The sequence below is a fragment of the Pleurodeles waltl genome, chromosome 4_2 (assembly GCF_031143425.1).
Source record: "Pleurodeles waltl isolate 20211129_DDA chromosome 4_2, aPleWal1.hap1.20221129, whole genome shotgun sequence".
Taxonomy (NCBI): Eukaryota; Metazoa; Chordata; class Amphibia; order Caudata; family Salamandridae; genus Pleurodeles; species Pleurodeles waltl.
Window position 1 is genome coordinate 160,428,753 of NC_090443.1, and position 19,312 is coordinate 160,448,064.

General features: G+C 41.8%; 1 protein-coding gene across 2 annotated transcripts in view; it reads left to right on the forward strand.

The window, feature by feature from the left end:
• The window catches only part of NCKAP1L (NCK associated protein 1 like), a 1,641,522-nt gene that overhangs the window by 420,775 nt on the left and 1,201,435 nt on the right, over positions 1-19,312 (forward strand). For both annotated transcript variants that reach the window (XM_069231027.1, XM_069231028.1), the window contains exon 14: positions 13,764-13,845. In XM_069231027.1, coding sequence (XP_069087128.1) covers positions 13,764-13,845 — 82 coding nt within the window. The remainder of the gene's footprint in view (positions 1-13,763; positions 13,846-19,312) is intronic.

The following is a 19,312-nucleotide window of genomic DNA, read 5'->3' on the forward strand; positions in this document are numbered from 1 at the left end:
TAGTACTAACACAGTGTTCACAACTATGGCTGTTTTTGGGTTGAGAAAGACTAATTTGCAGTCATGCATTTTACTAAAAGCAATACATACAATATATTCTTATTCTGAAATATCATTAATGAATCATATATGAATGTATTTGAATACAATTTTGAATATAATGCCATTATGTTTGAAGCCAGTTGAGAGAAATATGAATACATCTATACAAGCATGGCATATAGGAACCTTTTGAGAATTTATATATATATTGATAAAAAGCTAAACAAATGCATATAGGATGACTGATGTGGCTAGGTGCAAGTATAAAAATATAAAAGGGTACAAGCTGTCCAATTTATTACATCTTGCCATGTTATTTTGAAAGAGCTACAACACTTCTTTTATATGTTTTGACTGGCAGATTGGTGGGCATGTTGGGCACTTTCCCCGATCGGTGCTGGTGTCATGCAATCACCTTAATATCTGGACGTTTTTCTTCTTGGAGAATTTGCAAATGAATGTTCAAATGAGAACCTGCTTTTATGATTTGATGTGGCAGCAACTGCTGGTGAAGGGAATGGATATAGGCACTGAAAAAGATTCTGGACATTGACAGTACCCCGGGATGATGACATTGCTTGAGCTTTGTTTCTGGTTAGATCAGATGTCTCTGGCATCGAAGTGGTTGATTCTGAATCAAACATTGCAGTCTGGGCCCCCTGATTTTCCTCCATTAAAAAAAACTGTTGTCCAGGAATTTTAATTTTTGATTTGTGTTTTTGTGTCATTAGAGAAGTCATTAAGCTTGGGTAGACATTGCTAATTTGGGCCGCTTTCTTTTCTGGACGACATTTTAAAAATGGCAGATATGTTGCAGTGATGATGTAATATTTAAGAGACCATGAGAAGTACTATATATTCTTCATTTTGGTGTCAAAGCATAGGTTTTGGGGGTCAAGCAGTCTTATAGAGACAGAAAATACCTCATCAGAGCAACCCTTCAGCCATTTTCCTAAACTGAGGCTCTATAATGATGTGTTTTAGCCACCATATTGGTAATTTATTTTAACATTGTTTTTGTTTAAGGTTTTCCATTGATTCATATTTGTAAATATGGGTGAAGCAGGTTGTAGCAGAGGATCTTTTCCTCTTGCAAAGTGTTACCAATTACAAAAGTGTGTTATATGCCAAATGAATCCGAAAGAAAATCTAACATCAACTGCGGCTACACAGAAGAGAGTTTGAGATGCTGTAGCTATATGGCAAGACAAAGTTCACAAAAGATTGAAACTGATAGAGTGAAGAGGATCAAATATTTTATCATTGTAACAACAAGTGCTACACGTCATATACAATGGAAAAAGGCCTAAAAAAATTTGGAAAAAAGTAGCAGAAACCAGTGAATCACAACAATAACTTGATTCTTCTGAGAAAGCGATGACAACCAAACCCAAAGCCATCCACTTAGAAGATTGATGGCTACCCCTCGTTCACCTCCAACAACTTATGAGAAAGCAGATCATCTTCAAACTGTTATCTGTGGTTTAGCCAGAACAAGGGCAAAACAAAGTACAGAGTATGTGAGTCTCAAAGGGCAAACATGTTTTTATCTGCAGCTAGTTTCTTCCATGAGAATGTTTTCAGCCGAATAGCTGATCTAAACAGCAAGGTGAGTGAATTTGCAACGGATTTGTGTGCCTCCTGAACTGCATGCGTTCATACATTCGAAAATATGAATGTACAATGAGCTGCCAACAGCAACGTAACCACCAGCCTTCAGTTAAGTTTTCACTCTTTGAAAAAGCGGATTAAGTTTTAAAGCCACTCTTGAGTGCTGGCTACGCGTTCACACTCAGTGATATCAGAGGAATAATAGTCAACACTGATAAAACTGTATTGCTCCATAATAATGAAATTAAGATTTTTCTTGTGAGAATGTACAATGACAGAATTCGTTTTTGTCAATCTAACAAAAAGAATGATCCACTTATGGTGTTCTCAACTGATTTAGCAGGGACCATTTTAAGAAACATCCTGCAAGATTTAGATTGTGCACTTAATGACAAATGTTGTGATGCCCCATAGCTCTGCAAATCATGGGAGTCAACAAAAATGCCTGATGTTGTCTTACCATTTTTTACATCATTGTTTCATATCAGCAATGCAAAACTGTTACAAACTAAAATTCTCGAACTCAGAACAGAAGCCAACAACATTGATGATTATAAGTGAGGAAGTGGAAGACAACCCCACAAACCAACAGACTTATGCTGTTCACATGTACTGTTTTTTCCAAATCATGTTTTATGAATTACATCGCGGCAGCAAAAAGAAAACTCATCTACACATGATGACTGCTCATGCTATCTATGACAAGTGCAAAAGTAGAGAGCTAATAATTTCAATTAATAGGATTGGTGTATCAACAAGATATAATGACATACTACAGAACAGAAACTTGCTAGCAGCTCATGCTGTAAACTCATGGGAATCCGACAGCACACCACTTCCAAGTCAGGATTAACAATTGCTGCTCTTGATAATTTTGATTTTGAAGACAGCTCTTCTTCGTCTGGAACATCCGGCACACATAATACTGCCATGGTGCTTTTTTAAGACTATAACAATGACATAGCTGCTGGAAAACAAGCTGTGTCAGTGGTAGGCATAAACAAACAAAGCTGCAAACTTATAACCCAACTGCCCTGTCAACATGTGCAAAATCACTATAAGCCATCAACATGCTCCAGTCTGATACCTGATGCTGCTGTCTGCAAAGCTGATTTAACTGAATTTATCATATTGTTTATTTGGTGCGGACTGAAGGATGAAGACAAGTCAGTTCTTCTGTGGGCTGGAATTCATGCTCTGTTCTCCCAGAATACCGTCCCACTGAAGAAGGTTGGGTTTTTACCAGTAAAAACATCTCCAGTCACACACTACACAACAGATTGCATAGCTCTAAAAAAAGTCCTAAATGTGTGTGCTCAGCTTGAAGACCAGCCTATCCTGCTAATTTTCTGCAATGAAAGTGTTTTCTGTATTGTAGCTGACATTTTTAATGAACAATCCAGTATAATTTGATGACCTTTATCCAATGATGGGCTTATTCCACAAGACAAAAGGTGTGTTGCAGTGTGCAGGAAGTTATCTCAATGGATGTGGCATAGACATTGCACTCATTGAGGCTGAAATCTTTGGAAGCAAAACTGTCCAGTGAGCATTGTGCAGAGCTCATTGTGTTTGTTTGTTAGAAGGTATGCTTATCATATCTGAGGCTGCAGAAACATTGCATTAGAATGCTTTCTGGAACAAGAATGACAAATTTGGTTTTGCATATCTTATCTCAGAAGAGAACAAGGCACAGGGTGCACTTCATTCAAAAGACATAATGCAAAGCCAGGCAACGTTGAATATACTCAGTTCAAAATCAGAAAACCTGAGAACCAAGTTCGTAGAATTTGTGAAAGAACATAACTCAAAATCAGAACTTTGCAAGTACTGGGGAAATGTTTTACACACAATAGCTCTAGTGAAAAACTTGGGGGCATATTTATACTCCGTTTGCGCCGAATGTGCGTCGTTTTTTTCGACGCAAATTCGGCGCAAAACTAACGCCATATTTATACTTTGGCGTTAGACGCGTCTAGCGCCAAAGTATGGGCAAATAGCGTCATTTTTTAGTGTGAGTCTCATTGCGTCTCCTTGCGTTAATGAGATGCAAGGAAGGCGATCCCGTCTAAAAAAATGACGGCGACGCAAATGCGTCGTATTTATACTCCCGGGCAAAAATCACGCCCGGGAGTTGGCGGGGCCGAAAACCCTGCATTTGCGCCACTTTTTAACGCTTGGGTCAGGGCAGGCGTTAAGGGACCTGTGGGCTCAAAATGAGCCCACAGCTGCCCTCCCATGCCCCCAGGGACCCCCCCTGCCACCCTTGCCCACCCCAGGAGGACACCCAAGGATGGAGGGACCCACCCCAGGGACATTCAGGTAAGTTCAGGTAAGTATACATTTTTTTTTTTTTATATATTTTTTTTGGCATAGGGGGGCCTGATTTGTGCCCCCCTACATGCCACAATGCCCAATGACCATGCCCAGGGGACAGAAGTCCCCTGGGCATGGCCATTGGGCAAGGGGGCATGACTCCTGTCTTTACTAAGACAGGAGTCATGTAAATTGCGTCTGGGCGTCGTTTAAAATGGCGCAAATCGGGTTAAGACGATTTTTTAGCGTCAACCTGACTTGCGCCATTTTTAAGACGCCCTAACGCCATTTTTCCCTACGCCGGCGCTGCCTGGTGTACGTGGTTTTTTTCCACGCACACCAGGCAGCGCCGGTCTGCTTGCGCCGGCTAACGCCATTCAATAAATACGGCGCCCGCATGGTGCTTCAGAATGGCGTTAGCCGGCGCAAAATTTTTTGACGCTAAACTGCGTTAGCGCAGTTTAGCGTCAAAAAGTATAAATACGGGCCTGGGTACGTGCTGATCGGGAAGGTGATTGGGAGCTGCACATGAAGACTGTAGAGTCACTGATAACTGTGTGCCCTGGATTTGATTGCATACACTACCTAAGATATGGATCCTGGTATTTGTAAAAAGCGAAGAAGCTAGAGGTGGAAAAAACATCCCTCTGCAGAAAATTCATCCAAAGACATTTTGTGGTGAAAGACAGAGCGAGAAGGTTCAATGCTTTAGCTCCAAATATAAAAGTGGAACTGACAATCACAAGATCACAGAAAAGCTGCAAGGAAATTGTGATATGAAGTCCTTTCTATTTGCAATGTTTTCAGAGAGTGGCAAATTCATAATTAATGGACCATCATGAAACTGTTCCTCACCATGAACTTGTGGAAAAGAGAGGGGAACATTTTAATAACCATGATGACAGCCTTATTCATTTCATGCAGCAGCATGGAAAATTCTTTGAAATGACTGAGCCTATGCGACGACACAAACTTGTGACCAAACAATATATGGATAACAATATAAAGCCACGTCTACTAGATGTCTTGGAACACGGATCACAACTTTATGAAGAACTGAAGCAGGAGAGATTTCTATTAAAAGAGAAAATGCTGTTTGACATAATCACTAAAACCAAACTTCCATGCTTTAAGTGCCATAATAAAAGTTTCATTCAATGAGCCACCATAAAACAGGTTTCAAAACACAGCTTTTGCAGGCACATAGAGATGGATGTAGCAAAAGCAAGGGGTGAATATATAAAGGACAATCTGTCCCATGATCTTCTTCCAACAAACTCATTATTTGATGGAGATGCTGCAAACAAGCCAGTGAAGCACAAACTCATACAAGAGCTTGAATAAATATTCACCTTAAGAATTTCAAATTGAAAAGGTGTCCTCATTGAAAACTACTGTTGTTGTGGACTATGTGTCACAATTGCGAATGGTCAAGATGTCATCCATGCAAAACTTCTGAGAGGTTGTTCAGACTGTTTTATAGATATCAAAGTTAGTGTGCACCTTGCACGAACTGCAGAGTGTCTTTGACAATTATCTTGAACTATCTGTGAAAGAATGTGAGAGAATCAGACTAATGTCTACAAGTGGAACAATTGACCTTATATGCATCAAACGTTTGGCACCTATACCTATGCAGCTTGATAAATTCTGGTTATCAACATCGAACAAGATGAATTTGGAGATGTTAACTCACAAAAATATTGCTGATGCTTCAGTGAACACTGAATTTGCAATTATTGCAAGTGGAATGATTGTCTATGAGGAGCTGGTGCCTGCATTCAAAAGGGTCAGGCCACATTGTTCAAGTGCAAATTGGCAGAAACTGACCTTTGTGTTGTGCTACATTGAGTAGGCTGTTTGAATTGGCTCCAATCGAGTCATTGTACTGTCAAATGATGCAGATGTTATTTTTGTGCTACTTAGATTTGTTGCAATATTCATAAATCAAGCATTGTCAGAGTTATAGATACGTTATGGAACAGGCGAGAAAAGATACCTTATCCCGTTTCATATTCTGTACAAGAAACTTGACCCAGAGATGCCCAGTGTTCTTATGAAGGCACATATTCTGACGGGTGATTACACTATCAGCCAAATTAGAACAAAACTTGGAGCTTTAACTGCTGAAACTGTGAAGTTTCTAAAAGAATTTGCTGAGACTGAAGAAGAATGTGACTTTAAAGACAGACAAAAAAATCCTTGTGCATGTGTGCAAAACAAGTTCTGACTGTCACACATTTGAAAATCTTCGGTACAGTGATCAGTCCTGCTAAGTGACCTTCAACTGCTATCATATTCTGTGCGTGTACACATTAAAGAGCGTTCTACTTGATCAGAGGAAGTGTAAATATTTTGGCTCATGCATATGTAGATAAAGATTAGTGTGAATTTGGTTGGGAAGACATTGATGGGGTGCAAAACCTGTCTAATTTCTAAAGCCTCTACCCACAGATCTTACACGTAAATGTATTTGCAAAACCTGTGTTACAAAAAGATGTCGCTGTAGATATGCTCTTCTCAAATGTTCAACATTCTGTAAATGTACCACAAGGGATTGCCGAAACAAGTAAATAAAGTGAACAATGAAAATGTGTCTAAAACAGGAGTGATAAACATATTTTTTTAATATTCGGATCATAACCATTGTTTGGTGTATACATAAAAGGATTAAAAAACATTATTATTTATTTAATTGCCATATATGTCTCTTCTCTCTGTACTATAGCTGCTATTTTGGAAAATGGCAGAAGGGTTGCTCTGAGAAGTTATTTTCTGTCTCTATAAGACTACTTGATGCCCAAAACTTGTGTTTTTGACACCAAAATGAAGTATATAGGTCTCATGGTTCCTGAAATATTCCATCATCACTGCAACACATCTGCCATTTTTAAAAATGTTGTCCCTAAAAATTTGGCCCAGAACAGCAATGTGTACCCAAGCTAAATTACTTCTCTAATGATCCAAAAACAGAAATCAAAAAAATGAAAATCTCTGGACAACAATTATTTTATGGCGATATATCGGGGGGGGGGCGGGATTATTAAAACTTGCCCATTGTATTCAGTATATTTAATGATTGGCAGATGCAGAGCTCAGAAATAGGCTTGGTGCAACTTCAGTGGTCTCAGAAGTTGTTTTACTTTGATTGATGTCACCCAAGGCACCTCCAGTCTAAGCGCTGTCTCTTGCCAATGTAGGCACCAGAAGAAAAGTCTCTTTTGAGGAGCAATCATTTTCTGAAAAGGCTAGCATCCAGTACTCACTCAGTATTGCTAACCATTCAAAGCTGAGATAGAAAGCCAGCGTTTCAAAGTATTTTCTTTTTTTTTGGATAAGTAAACTCCATGTTGTCGGTTGGGTTGGTTTATTGTTTTACTAGAAGGAAAATCAGAATGAAGGGTGTTTTTTTGTCCCTCAAGGACCAAATCCAAGACAAATAGTCTGCTGGATTGTATTATTCAAGTCAGCTTCTCTACCTTGAATGTGCCCTAATTTTGTTCCACAAATATTTTTTTATCAGTATTTTCTTCCCAATACCCATAGCCTTCTATAGCAGGTTTTTAATAAACTCACACAAGTATATCATTTTGTTGTTGATAATAAGTTTCTTTTAAAGACATTCTTGCTTCTGTGGATTGAGAGTCCTCGGATTGGGAGTTAATTTACCAGAAGTGCTGTACTCTTCTCGGGGCAGCTCCTTCAGGGGAGCGGTTGTGAGGCTCTACTCTGAATCTTTCTTAGTGTCAAATGTGGTCTGGTGAGCAGAAGCGGCCACAAAACGCTTTTTAGTGATCAATGGGCACCTTTTTGTTTTTCCGAGAGCCAGGCAATGGAGACAAAATAACAGTTTGTGTGCTCTGTACTTCAAGAATGGAATGGCTGGTCTATAAGATGACCAAAACTTATCATGGATCTTTTCCTGTACTAGATCACTTAGTTTGGGGATCCACCTGTCAGCAACTTTAAAGACCTTCTCTTCACTGGTGGCTGAGTCAGACGACTTCATATTAGAAAGCTTGTTTCTGACCTACTGGGACACTCTGTAAGATAGCCACATGTTGGCCCGGGTCAAACTTTTGTTCTTCCACCACCTTTTCAGGACTATCAAGGTCAGATACATACATAGATACTACAAAGTGCATCTTGTACAGAGTGTGACCACCTAATACTCCTTTGTGATCAAAGTCATAGAAATTGGGAGCATAACTTAATTGCAACCAATATATATGTATGTTGATTAGCTGATATGATTGGCAAGATGGGATTGAGATACATCTCATTAAACAGACTAGTGGAGATAGTAAGGGAAGTCTGTGCTGGTCTTGAAACAGTAAAATGTTTAAATTGTTGACAAATGTTGCATTGCTGCGTTTAGTCTTTACATTGTTTCAGTGAATAAGGCCACCAGTATCTCTGCTGTAGCACTGCTATGGTAGGACCTATGCCAGTTGTGTGCAAATGCCATCCCATCATTAACTGATTTAATTAGATCTAGCCTAACCTGCTCGTTAGGTACTGATCTTTCTCCTACTTCAGGCAAGAATGCCATTGGAGTGTTATCTGAGCTTAGAGTGTAGGAGTATTTACAGGGAAGGCCATCTGGAGGCGTCTCACCTTTAGCTGTGCTTGTATCACTGCCAAAATGTCTGTGCCAATCTCTGTTTGAGATCTGGTTATTGCTGCTACTTTAAAAGTATGAACCACTTCCTCTGAGGACATAAATTGCCTTTAGCATTAATTCCATCATTTTAATTGGCCATGCTATGTTGAACATGGATCAATTTAAATTCTTGAATCTGTTCAGGCGCCAATATGCTAAATCAACCTTGCACACAAAGGTTTGAATACAACACAATTAGAGTGGGAATTGCTGCATCAGCCTTCTACAGGACAAGTAACAAGGCATACATTTCTGTGGGTTGTGCAACATGAACACCTAGTGTGTGTGTTAAGCAGCTTGAATTCATTGTCTTTAAAAGTTCCCTGCAATGCAGTGGAAGTTGTGGAGTATTTCTGTTTATTACCAACCAAAGCATGTGCAGAGCCATATGCATAAATGTTGCTCTGATAATTATCAATGGGTAAGATATTAGGAGTCTATGGTATGTTTTGTGTATGTTGGAAGAATTTTTGTGTGCAGAGAGTCGGATTATATTCAAATTTTAACTCAACTACACTTAATGAAGAGACCCACTTCACCCATTACAGGTATAGAGCACGAGCGCAAGGAATGCTTGCTTTGGTCACTGCTTCTAGTTTAGGATTGGGGAAATATTTGTTTTTCCTGTATGAAAGTGCTCTCTTTAAAAATGACAGTCTGCACTGAAGCAAGAATTGTCTCTGTGGGAGCAAATTAACCCTCAGCTGTGCAGTACAAAGGTGATATACAAGCAATAGGAACTACCTGTCCGTCGCTCTGGGCAGGAGTGATTTTGGCGAAAAGGCTCCAGAGGCCTGAGCTCCACTTGAGAAAAAAAGTGTCTCTGAGCAATAGCTTCCTTGGAAAGTCTAACATACAAAACTGCTGACATTGTGCGTTCTCCTCAGAGGGAAATAGATCTAACCAAGGTCCTGCTGAAAGAAAACTTGTGCATCTCCGGATGAGGATGCCACTTGTGATCTGCTAGGCATCGGCAGCTGAGTTTGTCTGCTCTGGTGTTCAGAGAACCTGCCAGGTGGTGAACCACCAGGCATATGCCCTCCTGTTTCAGCTGTGTCCAGAGAGGCAGGGTCTCTTGACAAAGAGTCCACAACCCAACACTGCCCTGTTTCATGCAGTACCACACAGCGGTGGTGAGGTCCATGAACACCTGCACTAGCCTTCCTTTGTTGGAGGATAGGAAGGCTTTCAATGTCAGTTGGATCACTTTGAACTCCAGCAGGTTGATGTGAGTCCCAATTTTGCCAGAGACCAGAGTCCTCTGATCTCCACATTTCCCAGATGGCTGTCCCATCCCAGGAGTGATACATCTGACACTACTATGGGATCTGGTTTGAGAAGGGAGAGGATTATGCCTCTGACCCATTTGTGGTTTGTTTGCCACCCCTGCACTTCTTTTGCAGTTTCCTCCAAGATCTGCATCATGTCAGAGAGATTTCCCTGGTGCTGCCCCCAGTGGAACTTCAGATCCCACTGCAGAGCCTGCATATGCTATCTGGTGAATTCTGCCCCCAACTGGACACCCATGAACTTGTAGGGCAAGATTAGGAGGGTTTGGGGGCTGCGGCTGCAGGGAGGGTTAGTAGACCTCTGGCTACCTGACCCACAGGGTCAGTATGAACTGTGCCCTCGCCAACTTATAGCCTGGCAAGCTTGTGCGGGATGGTGGCTGGAATAGGGCTGGTGCAGTCGCAGGCCCCTTCTGTATCCACAAAAGGAGTGAAAGGCAGACTGGGGGTGACGCAGGGGACCTGAAAGGTCCAAGGACTTGGCCGTAGCCCACGATCCCTTACAGCTCTCCAGAGCCGAGTCTGTCTTGTCTCCGAAAAGATGATTGCCATTAAAGGGCATGTCAATGAGGGAAGCCTGGACATCCCCTGAAAAGCCAGATGTTCTCACCCAAGCATGGCATTGAAGCCCCACCATTGATGAAACCACTCTGTCCAGCGAGTCGTTCATGTCTATACCACACCTGATGCTGAACTTCACTGCATCTCTCCCGTCCTTAACCTCTTGAGAGAGAATGGACCTGGCCTCCTCCGGGACCTTTGGCAGTACTTGTGCAACTGTGCCCCACAAAATGTGGCAATAGCAGCCCAATAAGCACATAGCATTCGCCAAGCACAATGCAAGGCTTATGGAAGAAAATATCTTCTTTCCCAAACTTTCCAGCCTCTTGGATCCCCTGTCTGGGAGTGCGGAAGGAAATGTGTCATGTGAGGTAGAGGCTTGAACTACCAAGCTCTCAGGTGTGGGGGGTTGGGTGAGGAAGTGTGGGTCCCCAGGTGTGGGGCGGTGGTGGCGGGTGATTGTCCTATTCACAGGAGACACTGTGCTGGGCTTGGACCAGGTTCCCAATAGGACATTTGTCTGTGCCTCATTGAAAGGGAGCAGGGGTTCGGAAGAGGAAGCTCTCGGCTGTAGCGCTTCCTTCAAGATGTTCGTCTTGACTGCCACCGAGCGCAATTTGAGTTCCATGACCTCAGACACCATCTTCATCACCATAGCATATGTTGCTCTCTCCTCCATAGCCATGGTATGGGGAGAAAGCATACCAGGATCTGGAGACATAGCCAGTCCGCTGGCATCACCCGTTTCCTCACACCAGTCCATACTCTGGCCTATGAACTAGTATTCTAAAGGATCCAGTGACCCCTCCCATTCTGGACTGACGTACACATGGGACCTGTCGGTGCTCGAATCGGTGTGGTGGACTCCACTCTGGCTCAATGTCAGATTTGGGGATCCAAATAATGCTGGCACCATTGGTGAGTGCTAGTGAAGCCGGGAGCATCGGTGTTGGGACCAGCATTGAGGAAGGGTGGGATGGAGGGTGGGGTGGCACAGTCGGTATCGGTCCTGATCTGTGATCAGATCCACAGGGGCCCATTGGAGCCGTAGCCTCCAATATGGAACCTGATGCCTCTGACACCGCAGGGCCTGGAGGTGCTCTGAAGGGTTCGGCCCACTCAAATATGTGACGCATGACCTTGAAAGTCTTTTATCTGAGTGGGGTTGTTCCGACTCCTGGAAAAGCACGGAGGGGTGAAATCGAACCTGGAAACAGCTCCTTAGAACCTTGTCTCTATCACCGATGTTCCTTCATCGTGTCGGCTGATGGAAGAGGAGAAGTCCAAGCACACTTCGACTTCTTGTACTTCTTATGACTCTTTCCTGAATTACCTGATGACTTGGAGTGGGAAGAACAGGAATTGGGGCTCCTGCAGTGGTCTCATAACATTTTCCTCAATCAGGACTGATATCTCCTATGAATCACCTGTCGGGCTGCTAGCAGCTTTATCGACCACTCCCTCAAAACCTTCGGCACCATGGCCCAGCAGTCAGAGCATGATTTGGAGTCGTGGTCATGCTCGAGACACCACATACACATGAGGTGTGGGTCTGTATCCGAAATGGCGCTCCACACTGTTCAACCCTGTCTTTCTCAAAGACATCCTCGACACACCAGGGGTGTTTCCTCAAACATTAAGTTGACAATATGTCGAAAAAAAGCCTGTCAAAAACAACAGAGGTTATCGCTTCTCCGGATCAGCAATAAATGGTGTGGAAAGGAAAGAACTGACATAAGCGTGCTGATGTGGTGCCTATATAGGTGACCGCGAGGTCACGTCCGGCACAGACAACGCCAATGTGCGGAGCCGATCAACGCACCCTACTAGCGTGCAGGTGTATTGCTAAGGAAAAATCTTCCAGATCTAGTCTAATGCCTTGGAAATTAAAAGGTAAGGAATCTGCAGCTCGAGGTGTCTATCAGATTATAAGAATACTCAAATAAAATATCTTCAAGCACAGCAACACTTGAAAGTCTGAGTTTAGCAAATGTAGCTTTATATAGTGATATAGTACCTTCCTTGTACGTGTATACCAGTGGTTCCCAATCTGTGCGCCGCGGCTCGCTGGTGCGCCATCAAAACTAGCCAGGGGCGCCGCACACAGTTTGGGAACCACTGAGCTATTTATAGCCCTTGGGCCAGTTCGTACAAAATAAAACTACTCAGTTGTAGCAGCTCTTTTTTAATTTTGTCCTTGAGCGCCCTCTGGTGGTTAAACACAACTAAAGGGATTCTACATTTCACAATATTTAAACAGTTATGTTATAACTACATAAAAATGAGACCTGCCCATTTTACTAGGGTTACGTCAACCAATATTTTCCCCTTACTAAAAAACCCTATGCATGCTGTAATTAAACAACTGTTACATTTTTATTTTTTACAGTTATATATAGAATTACAATACCTTCATTGGCGTCATCCCAATTCTTTTCAGGGAGAAAAATGGATGTACTCCCTAGGCCAGGCTTACATCCCCCACCCGCCAACAAAAAGTAACATAATGGGGAGCCGCAGCCAGTGGCCAATAGATCAAGGGAGCCGTGGGTCGAAAATGTTTGGGAACCACTGGTGTATACCCTTTCTATGTAATTATGCATTTATGTGTTTATTGCTTTACTCCTACTGTAGAAGAAAAAAACACAATTGACTCTCTTCAATGCACTACTCTGTCTCATCCTATACCTCTTTCAAGCTAATATCTATCTCCACTCTGTGACTCATCCCAAACCTCATTCTACTACTATGATCTCCAAAATAACACATTCTAGACTACTCCCTCTTCTATGCCTCCTTGGCTCACAAACCTTATTTTACTACTATTATCTCCCAAATAACCCTTTCTAGATTCTTCCCTCATATATCCCTCCTTAGACTCACCCCAACCTTATTTTCTTAATGTGATCTCTGATAATCCCTTTCAAGGCTCTACCCTCCTCCATCTCTTCTTTTACTCATCAAAAACCTCATCTTACTACTATGATCTCCCAAACAACACTTTCTAGACTCTTCCCTCCTCTATACCTCCATTGTCCTATTCAATCCAACTAACAGACTTGCATGTTCACCACTCAAATTAACTCACATTTCCCTATACTAATCCACCACTAATCCTTTTTGGGTTCTGCCGTAGCATGCTACTCACCTAAAAGCGCTTTGACGCCTCGTCAGGGATAGTAAGGACTATATAAATACAAATACAACTATAATTCTGCCATCAACCAGGGGTCTCTTTTTCATCAACTGTCCACATGTTAACCAAATTTCTCCTCTTTCAGAATATGACAGTCTGCCCCGAAGAAGAGTCTATCATCATGTCTTCATTTGTGAGCACTCTATCATCGCTCAACCTTAAGCAAGGTAATATATTAATGTACTTAGGCGTTCAGTTTGTCTTAGGTTTTCTAAAGAGTTAATGTGAAGATTAAGACGTGGCTTCACGTTGGTTTTCATAATACCTCCCATCGTCCAGTAGGCATGATTGCCTTTGGAGTCACAAAGGAGACTTGCTCTGACTTGGGTATCAAGTAACTGTCAAGTGGACAGAGATCCACCTCCACTCTACTGATTTCTGACATCCTAAGCTCTCAGGTCGGTGTGTAAACTAAACATCTTCTTCCCACTTTTTCATCCACTAATGACCACTTCTATTTCTGAAACAAAATCCCACCCTAAGTGGTGTGTTCTAGTTAGGTCAGTCTTTGTAAGGGCAAGAACATGTAAACTGGCAATCACGTGCTTTAGAAAATTCAAAATAACAAACCTTAAGACAAGTCAGTAAATGATTTATGGAAGGAGTAGTCTCGCGATATGATGCTGCCTGGTTCTCAAATCTGCACTTTAGAGTAAGTTAGAGGTTATGAGCCATGCTGTTGCATGCAAGACATGCACTCTGGAGTGGTTATGAGCATTTTTTCTGCTTTTGGAAGGAAACTGTTTTCACTGTCACTGGAGTGTGCCTAAGGCATCCCTGTGCAGAGTTCTAGGATTCTTGGTGAAATTAAATAATTACAAATGTTTTATATGTTCACGTATTGAATACACGTCTGAAATTGAAATGCCAATGTAATACAATGGTTTCCCTCGGACTTCCTAATAACATGTTCTACACTGAATGCTATTTTATTGCTATTCTTTAGTAAATTTGGACTATCTTGCATGAGATGGACTTCTCCAGGGAGATATTGCTGCAAACGTGGTTTAGCAATCCAGTTTATGCATTTACTCCTTGGGATTTTACTTTTCAAAATAAAAAATATATTATATATAATGGGAGTCTTCTCCCATGGTGAGGGGAGCATTACTGTGATTTTACTGTTTCTTACCAAGAAATAGTAAAAAATGACTGCATGTCCGCCCGCCCAAGTTGGGTGGGTGGACATGTAGCCAGTTACAACTGACCTTACCCCCCAGGGTTGCTTGAGGGGATTAATCAGAGTGGAGGCAGAGTAGTCCCTAAGGTCCGTCACACAGGTGAATGCAGAAAATGGACCACTATATTGGCAGAAAGAGAACTGTGTCATTGTTGCGATGGAATTCTCTCTCCGCCGATATATAAATCAGACCCTATGTTCTTTGCAGCAAATGCATTAACCGGCAAAGCTATTGCCGTAGCTTTTGCTGTCACCCACTATTCAGGAGTAGTAATAGTTTTGAATTATGCTAATCTTGATGCCTGCGTACTAGGCATACTTATCAATCACACAAAGCCTTTAGCACCCCAGTGTTGTCCTTTTTCTCTCAACATATATCATACATAGAAATCTGCTTCATATAAACTACTTTCGACCGCCTGTAGAGGCAATAACATAAAATTCACAAAGAAGTAAATTTAAATAAATATGGGAATTACTGTCACCATCTTGTAGTAGGGCGCTATATACTTTAGTGGTGGTAATTCTGCCGATGTTTATCCCACCAGCAGCAGATTTACATCATCCATAATCAATTAGCATACTTACACAAAAAGGTCCATGATCTGTTACAGATCCAAAGAAGAGCAATAGTTAGCCTTCCACATTAAAATAACAACGTCTACATTTGTACAATGATAAATAGTTGACAAACAATACCTGAAGTTCTGCCAGGAGTACATTTTCAGAAATTGTAATTTATAGGCTGTAAGTGCGGTTTCGATAGTATTTGGTCTGTCTTTACCTCGATGTTGACTTCGATGTTACCTCGATGTTGACTTCAGCACTTCCAATACAGACTTCGGTACAATAAGGCAATTATATTTTATGGAGTCAGACACCTTTGAAATTTCTAAATATAGTCCACCTCCTTCACTTAATTCGATCAAAATTTCTATGAAGATGTACACTTTAAAAGTGTTTCCATTCTATTCACTTAGATCGTACAAAAAAGAAAAACAACCAAACTAGCGCTCTATTTTGTACAAACCACCTGCGCTAAAACCCAACATCCATAAAACATACCCATTTATACCCCATTCATCTGTAATGACAAACTGATACGTCTTATTATCTGTTAGACATGTTAAAAGAGCAATATAATTTATGAGAATGTAATATAAGTGTTGATGCAGCAATTTGGCTTCCTTCAATCAATGTAAACAAATCCTTTATCAGGATGCATCGGAATGCATGATGGCAGCATTTGTCATGATGCTGCAGTCATTCTTCGACACTCTGTGGCAGAAATAGAAAATCTTTTATTCAAGAAAAATTATAGTGTGAGAAACTAGGTTTTTGGTTGACTGGGGTGTGAGTACTAGTCAAATAGCAACCACAATCCTTGTCAGGGTGAGTCACAAACCAACCCTAAATCAATCTGTGACAATGGTAACTTGGCACAGACCAGTAGGGCGTACCTTAGAGGCAATGCGTAACGCACTTGTGCAACATTTCAAACAGTAATAAAGTGCACAACGCACAAAAAGGATCCCACACCAGGTTAGAAAAACAGAACTTTTTAATGAATAAAACAAACCCAACATGGCAAAAATCCAATCACTAGAACCAGAGATATTCATGTTTAAAGATTTTAGTAAAAGTAATGCCAAAAAGCACAAAGCACTAAGGGCCTGATTACAACTTTGGAGGAGGTGTTAATCCGTCCCAAAAGTGACGGATATACCACCAGCCGTATTACAAGTTCCATAGGATATAATGGACTCGTAATACGGCTGGTGGTATATCCGTCACTTTACTGTCACTTTTGGGACGAATTAACACCTCCTCCAAAGTTGTAATCAGGCCCTAAATGTGGATATCTAGTCGTGCCAGACCAGGGCAAAAATCAGTCCGACTGTGATGGAGCTTGGGCCAGGTACAGGGAACCTGTTAGGCCCGCTGAACCTCATATCCTGGTTTGTGGAGTGTTGCAGGAATCTGTGTTGTGCAGCTGAAGCGATGTGTTGGTTCCAAGATGCGGCAAGGCTGAGGTGCAAGGTCATGCGTCATCGAGGATCCTGTGGATGAGGGCTGACAATGTGAAGTCCGTGGTCAGGGATGCGCCGTACAGTTGAGACGATGCATCGGTACTGAAGAGCTGCAAGGCTGTGATGCAGAGTCTGGTGATGTCTTCAAGGCTGCCGTCAACGAGGGATGCAAGGGCTTGTGCCAAGGATGAATTGCGCATTAGCGGTTTCAATGGCCTGCAATGTGGGTCTTTGTGACAGGTCCAATCCATGTCACAGCGGTGATGCATTGGTTCTGCTTGGGGTTGTGCCATGCAGTAAAGAAGAGGTGTTGGTTCCGCTGGACATAAACTCCAAACAAAAGGAGTCACGCTTAATGACCAAAAGGGACACGGAGTTTACAACAGAACAAAAATAATCTCCCTTTGTGCTTTGCTTATCTCTTTTCACCACTATTAGGCATATGGAATAATATTTGTTATACACCGATGAATTGTAAACTGTATGATGTTAGACAATGATGCATTTTAGTAATTATGTTTTTTTGTCTCCTATAGTTTTTTTTTTAATACATGTTCTGATCAAAATGGTGAACCATATCGATTTCCACTGAAACGCCGCATTGGCAGATTCTTTTAAATTGTGTAATTGCTGAAAATAGGAAAATATTTATGTTCCTGAACATTGTGTATATGTATGAGTTTTTTTTTTTTACTGAGGAATGTGTTTTTAACATTTATATGAGGTATATATTTAAAAGTATAGAATAAATAACAATTCTTCAAACTATAGCGAGACAGATACTGTGGTTGTCTAATACTTTTGTATATTGTAAGATTGTAAGATGTGGACTGTTAGAAGTGGGGTTTCTGGTTGACTAGGGCATGCATCTAAGCCAAGCAGACCCCTCAACTCTAGTCAGGGTAAGTCAGATACACACCTTAAACTAACCTGTGCTCACTCTCTGGTAGCTTGGCACAGAGCAGTCAGATTTAACCAAATAGCCAATGAGTAAAGTATTTGTGCAATGCAGAACCTACAGTTAAAACACCACAAAAGGATGCCACACTAATTTTAGAAAAATAAATACTCTTTATCTGATTAAAAAATGTGACTGAAGTGACTAAAATCCAATAAGTAATTGTAACGTCACAGAGACGTCAATTTCTATAGCTCAGTGCAAAGTGGGCATTGCCAGGGTGCTTCTACTCGGGTGATTACAGTCCCGCTGACATTCTATGTGATCCTGATAAGCGGTAGAGGTATGGTGCCTTGTCGGGACCTGTGCACCCAAAGAATGTGAATGCCCTTAAGCGAGAGTGTAGGCAAATTGCTAGGATCTCGCTGATCCTTTGGTCACAGTAGCTGACGATGGTGAGAACAATATAGGCAGCTTCTGGCAAGGATGTTGATCTGTGACTCGGGCGCTGGGATCCCCAAATGGGCAGGCACTGGTTCGCACCTGGGCAGACAGTGAGAAGGTCTGAAAATGGTGCACTTGGGACTCTGCAGTGTTTTTCTCTCAGCATGCAGCGAGAAGAACCCAAAACGGAGCACTACCATCGCTTGGGACTCCGCAGTGTTTTTCTCTCAGCAAGTAACAGGTACTGTCGATTGCCAGAGAGCGTGGCTTGTGGCAAGATACAGCTGGATTGTAGGAAGCGCGCCTTCCTATAGCAGATGTGAGTCTGGATGAGTTGCTCATTCTGAGCACACAGATGGCTTTGACGCCCTGAGACTACAACAGGATGTCCAGCTAACAAGCCCTTTGAGTTACTTGGGTTTGGTGAGGTTGTAGATTGTATGCCAACACAACAGAGCAAGTTGCAAAGTGGCAGTCCCTCCCGGCAGCACAGCAATCAGCAGGCAGCATGCCAACACAGCAAAGGAAGTGGCAATGTGGCAGTCCCTCCTGGCAGCGCAGCTCCTTGGTAGAGGGCCCTCCCATTGAGTTCAGGTAGACAAATCAGACTGGTGATGGGCCATCAGGATACAATTGTCACACCAAAGCTCCCTTTGTGTGTGATTGTCTAAAGGGAATGCACAATGCCCAGCTGTCATCTACCCCAGACGTGTATTCAGGTATGGCAGAAACACAGAATGGTTAAAGTAAGCCAACTTTCTAAGAGAGGCATTTTCAGACCTGCAATTTAAAAAACAGCTTTACTAAAGGATGTGTTTTTAAATTGTGAGTCTAGAGACACTAAACTCCAATTTTCTATCTGCTCCCAATGGGGAAATTACACATAAAAGACATATTAGGTGAATAGGGTAATCCTCATGTTGACCTATGGGAGAAATAGACATTACAGTAGTAAATAAATTAAGCAGTTTTTCACTACCAGAACATGTAAAACTCAAAAGTGCATGTCCTACCTTTTAAATACACTGTACACCGCCCTTGGGGCTACCTAGGGCCTAATCTAAGGGGTGACTTATATGTAA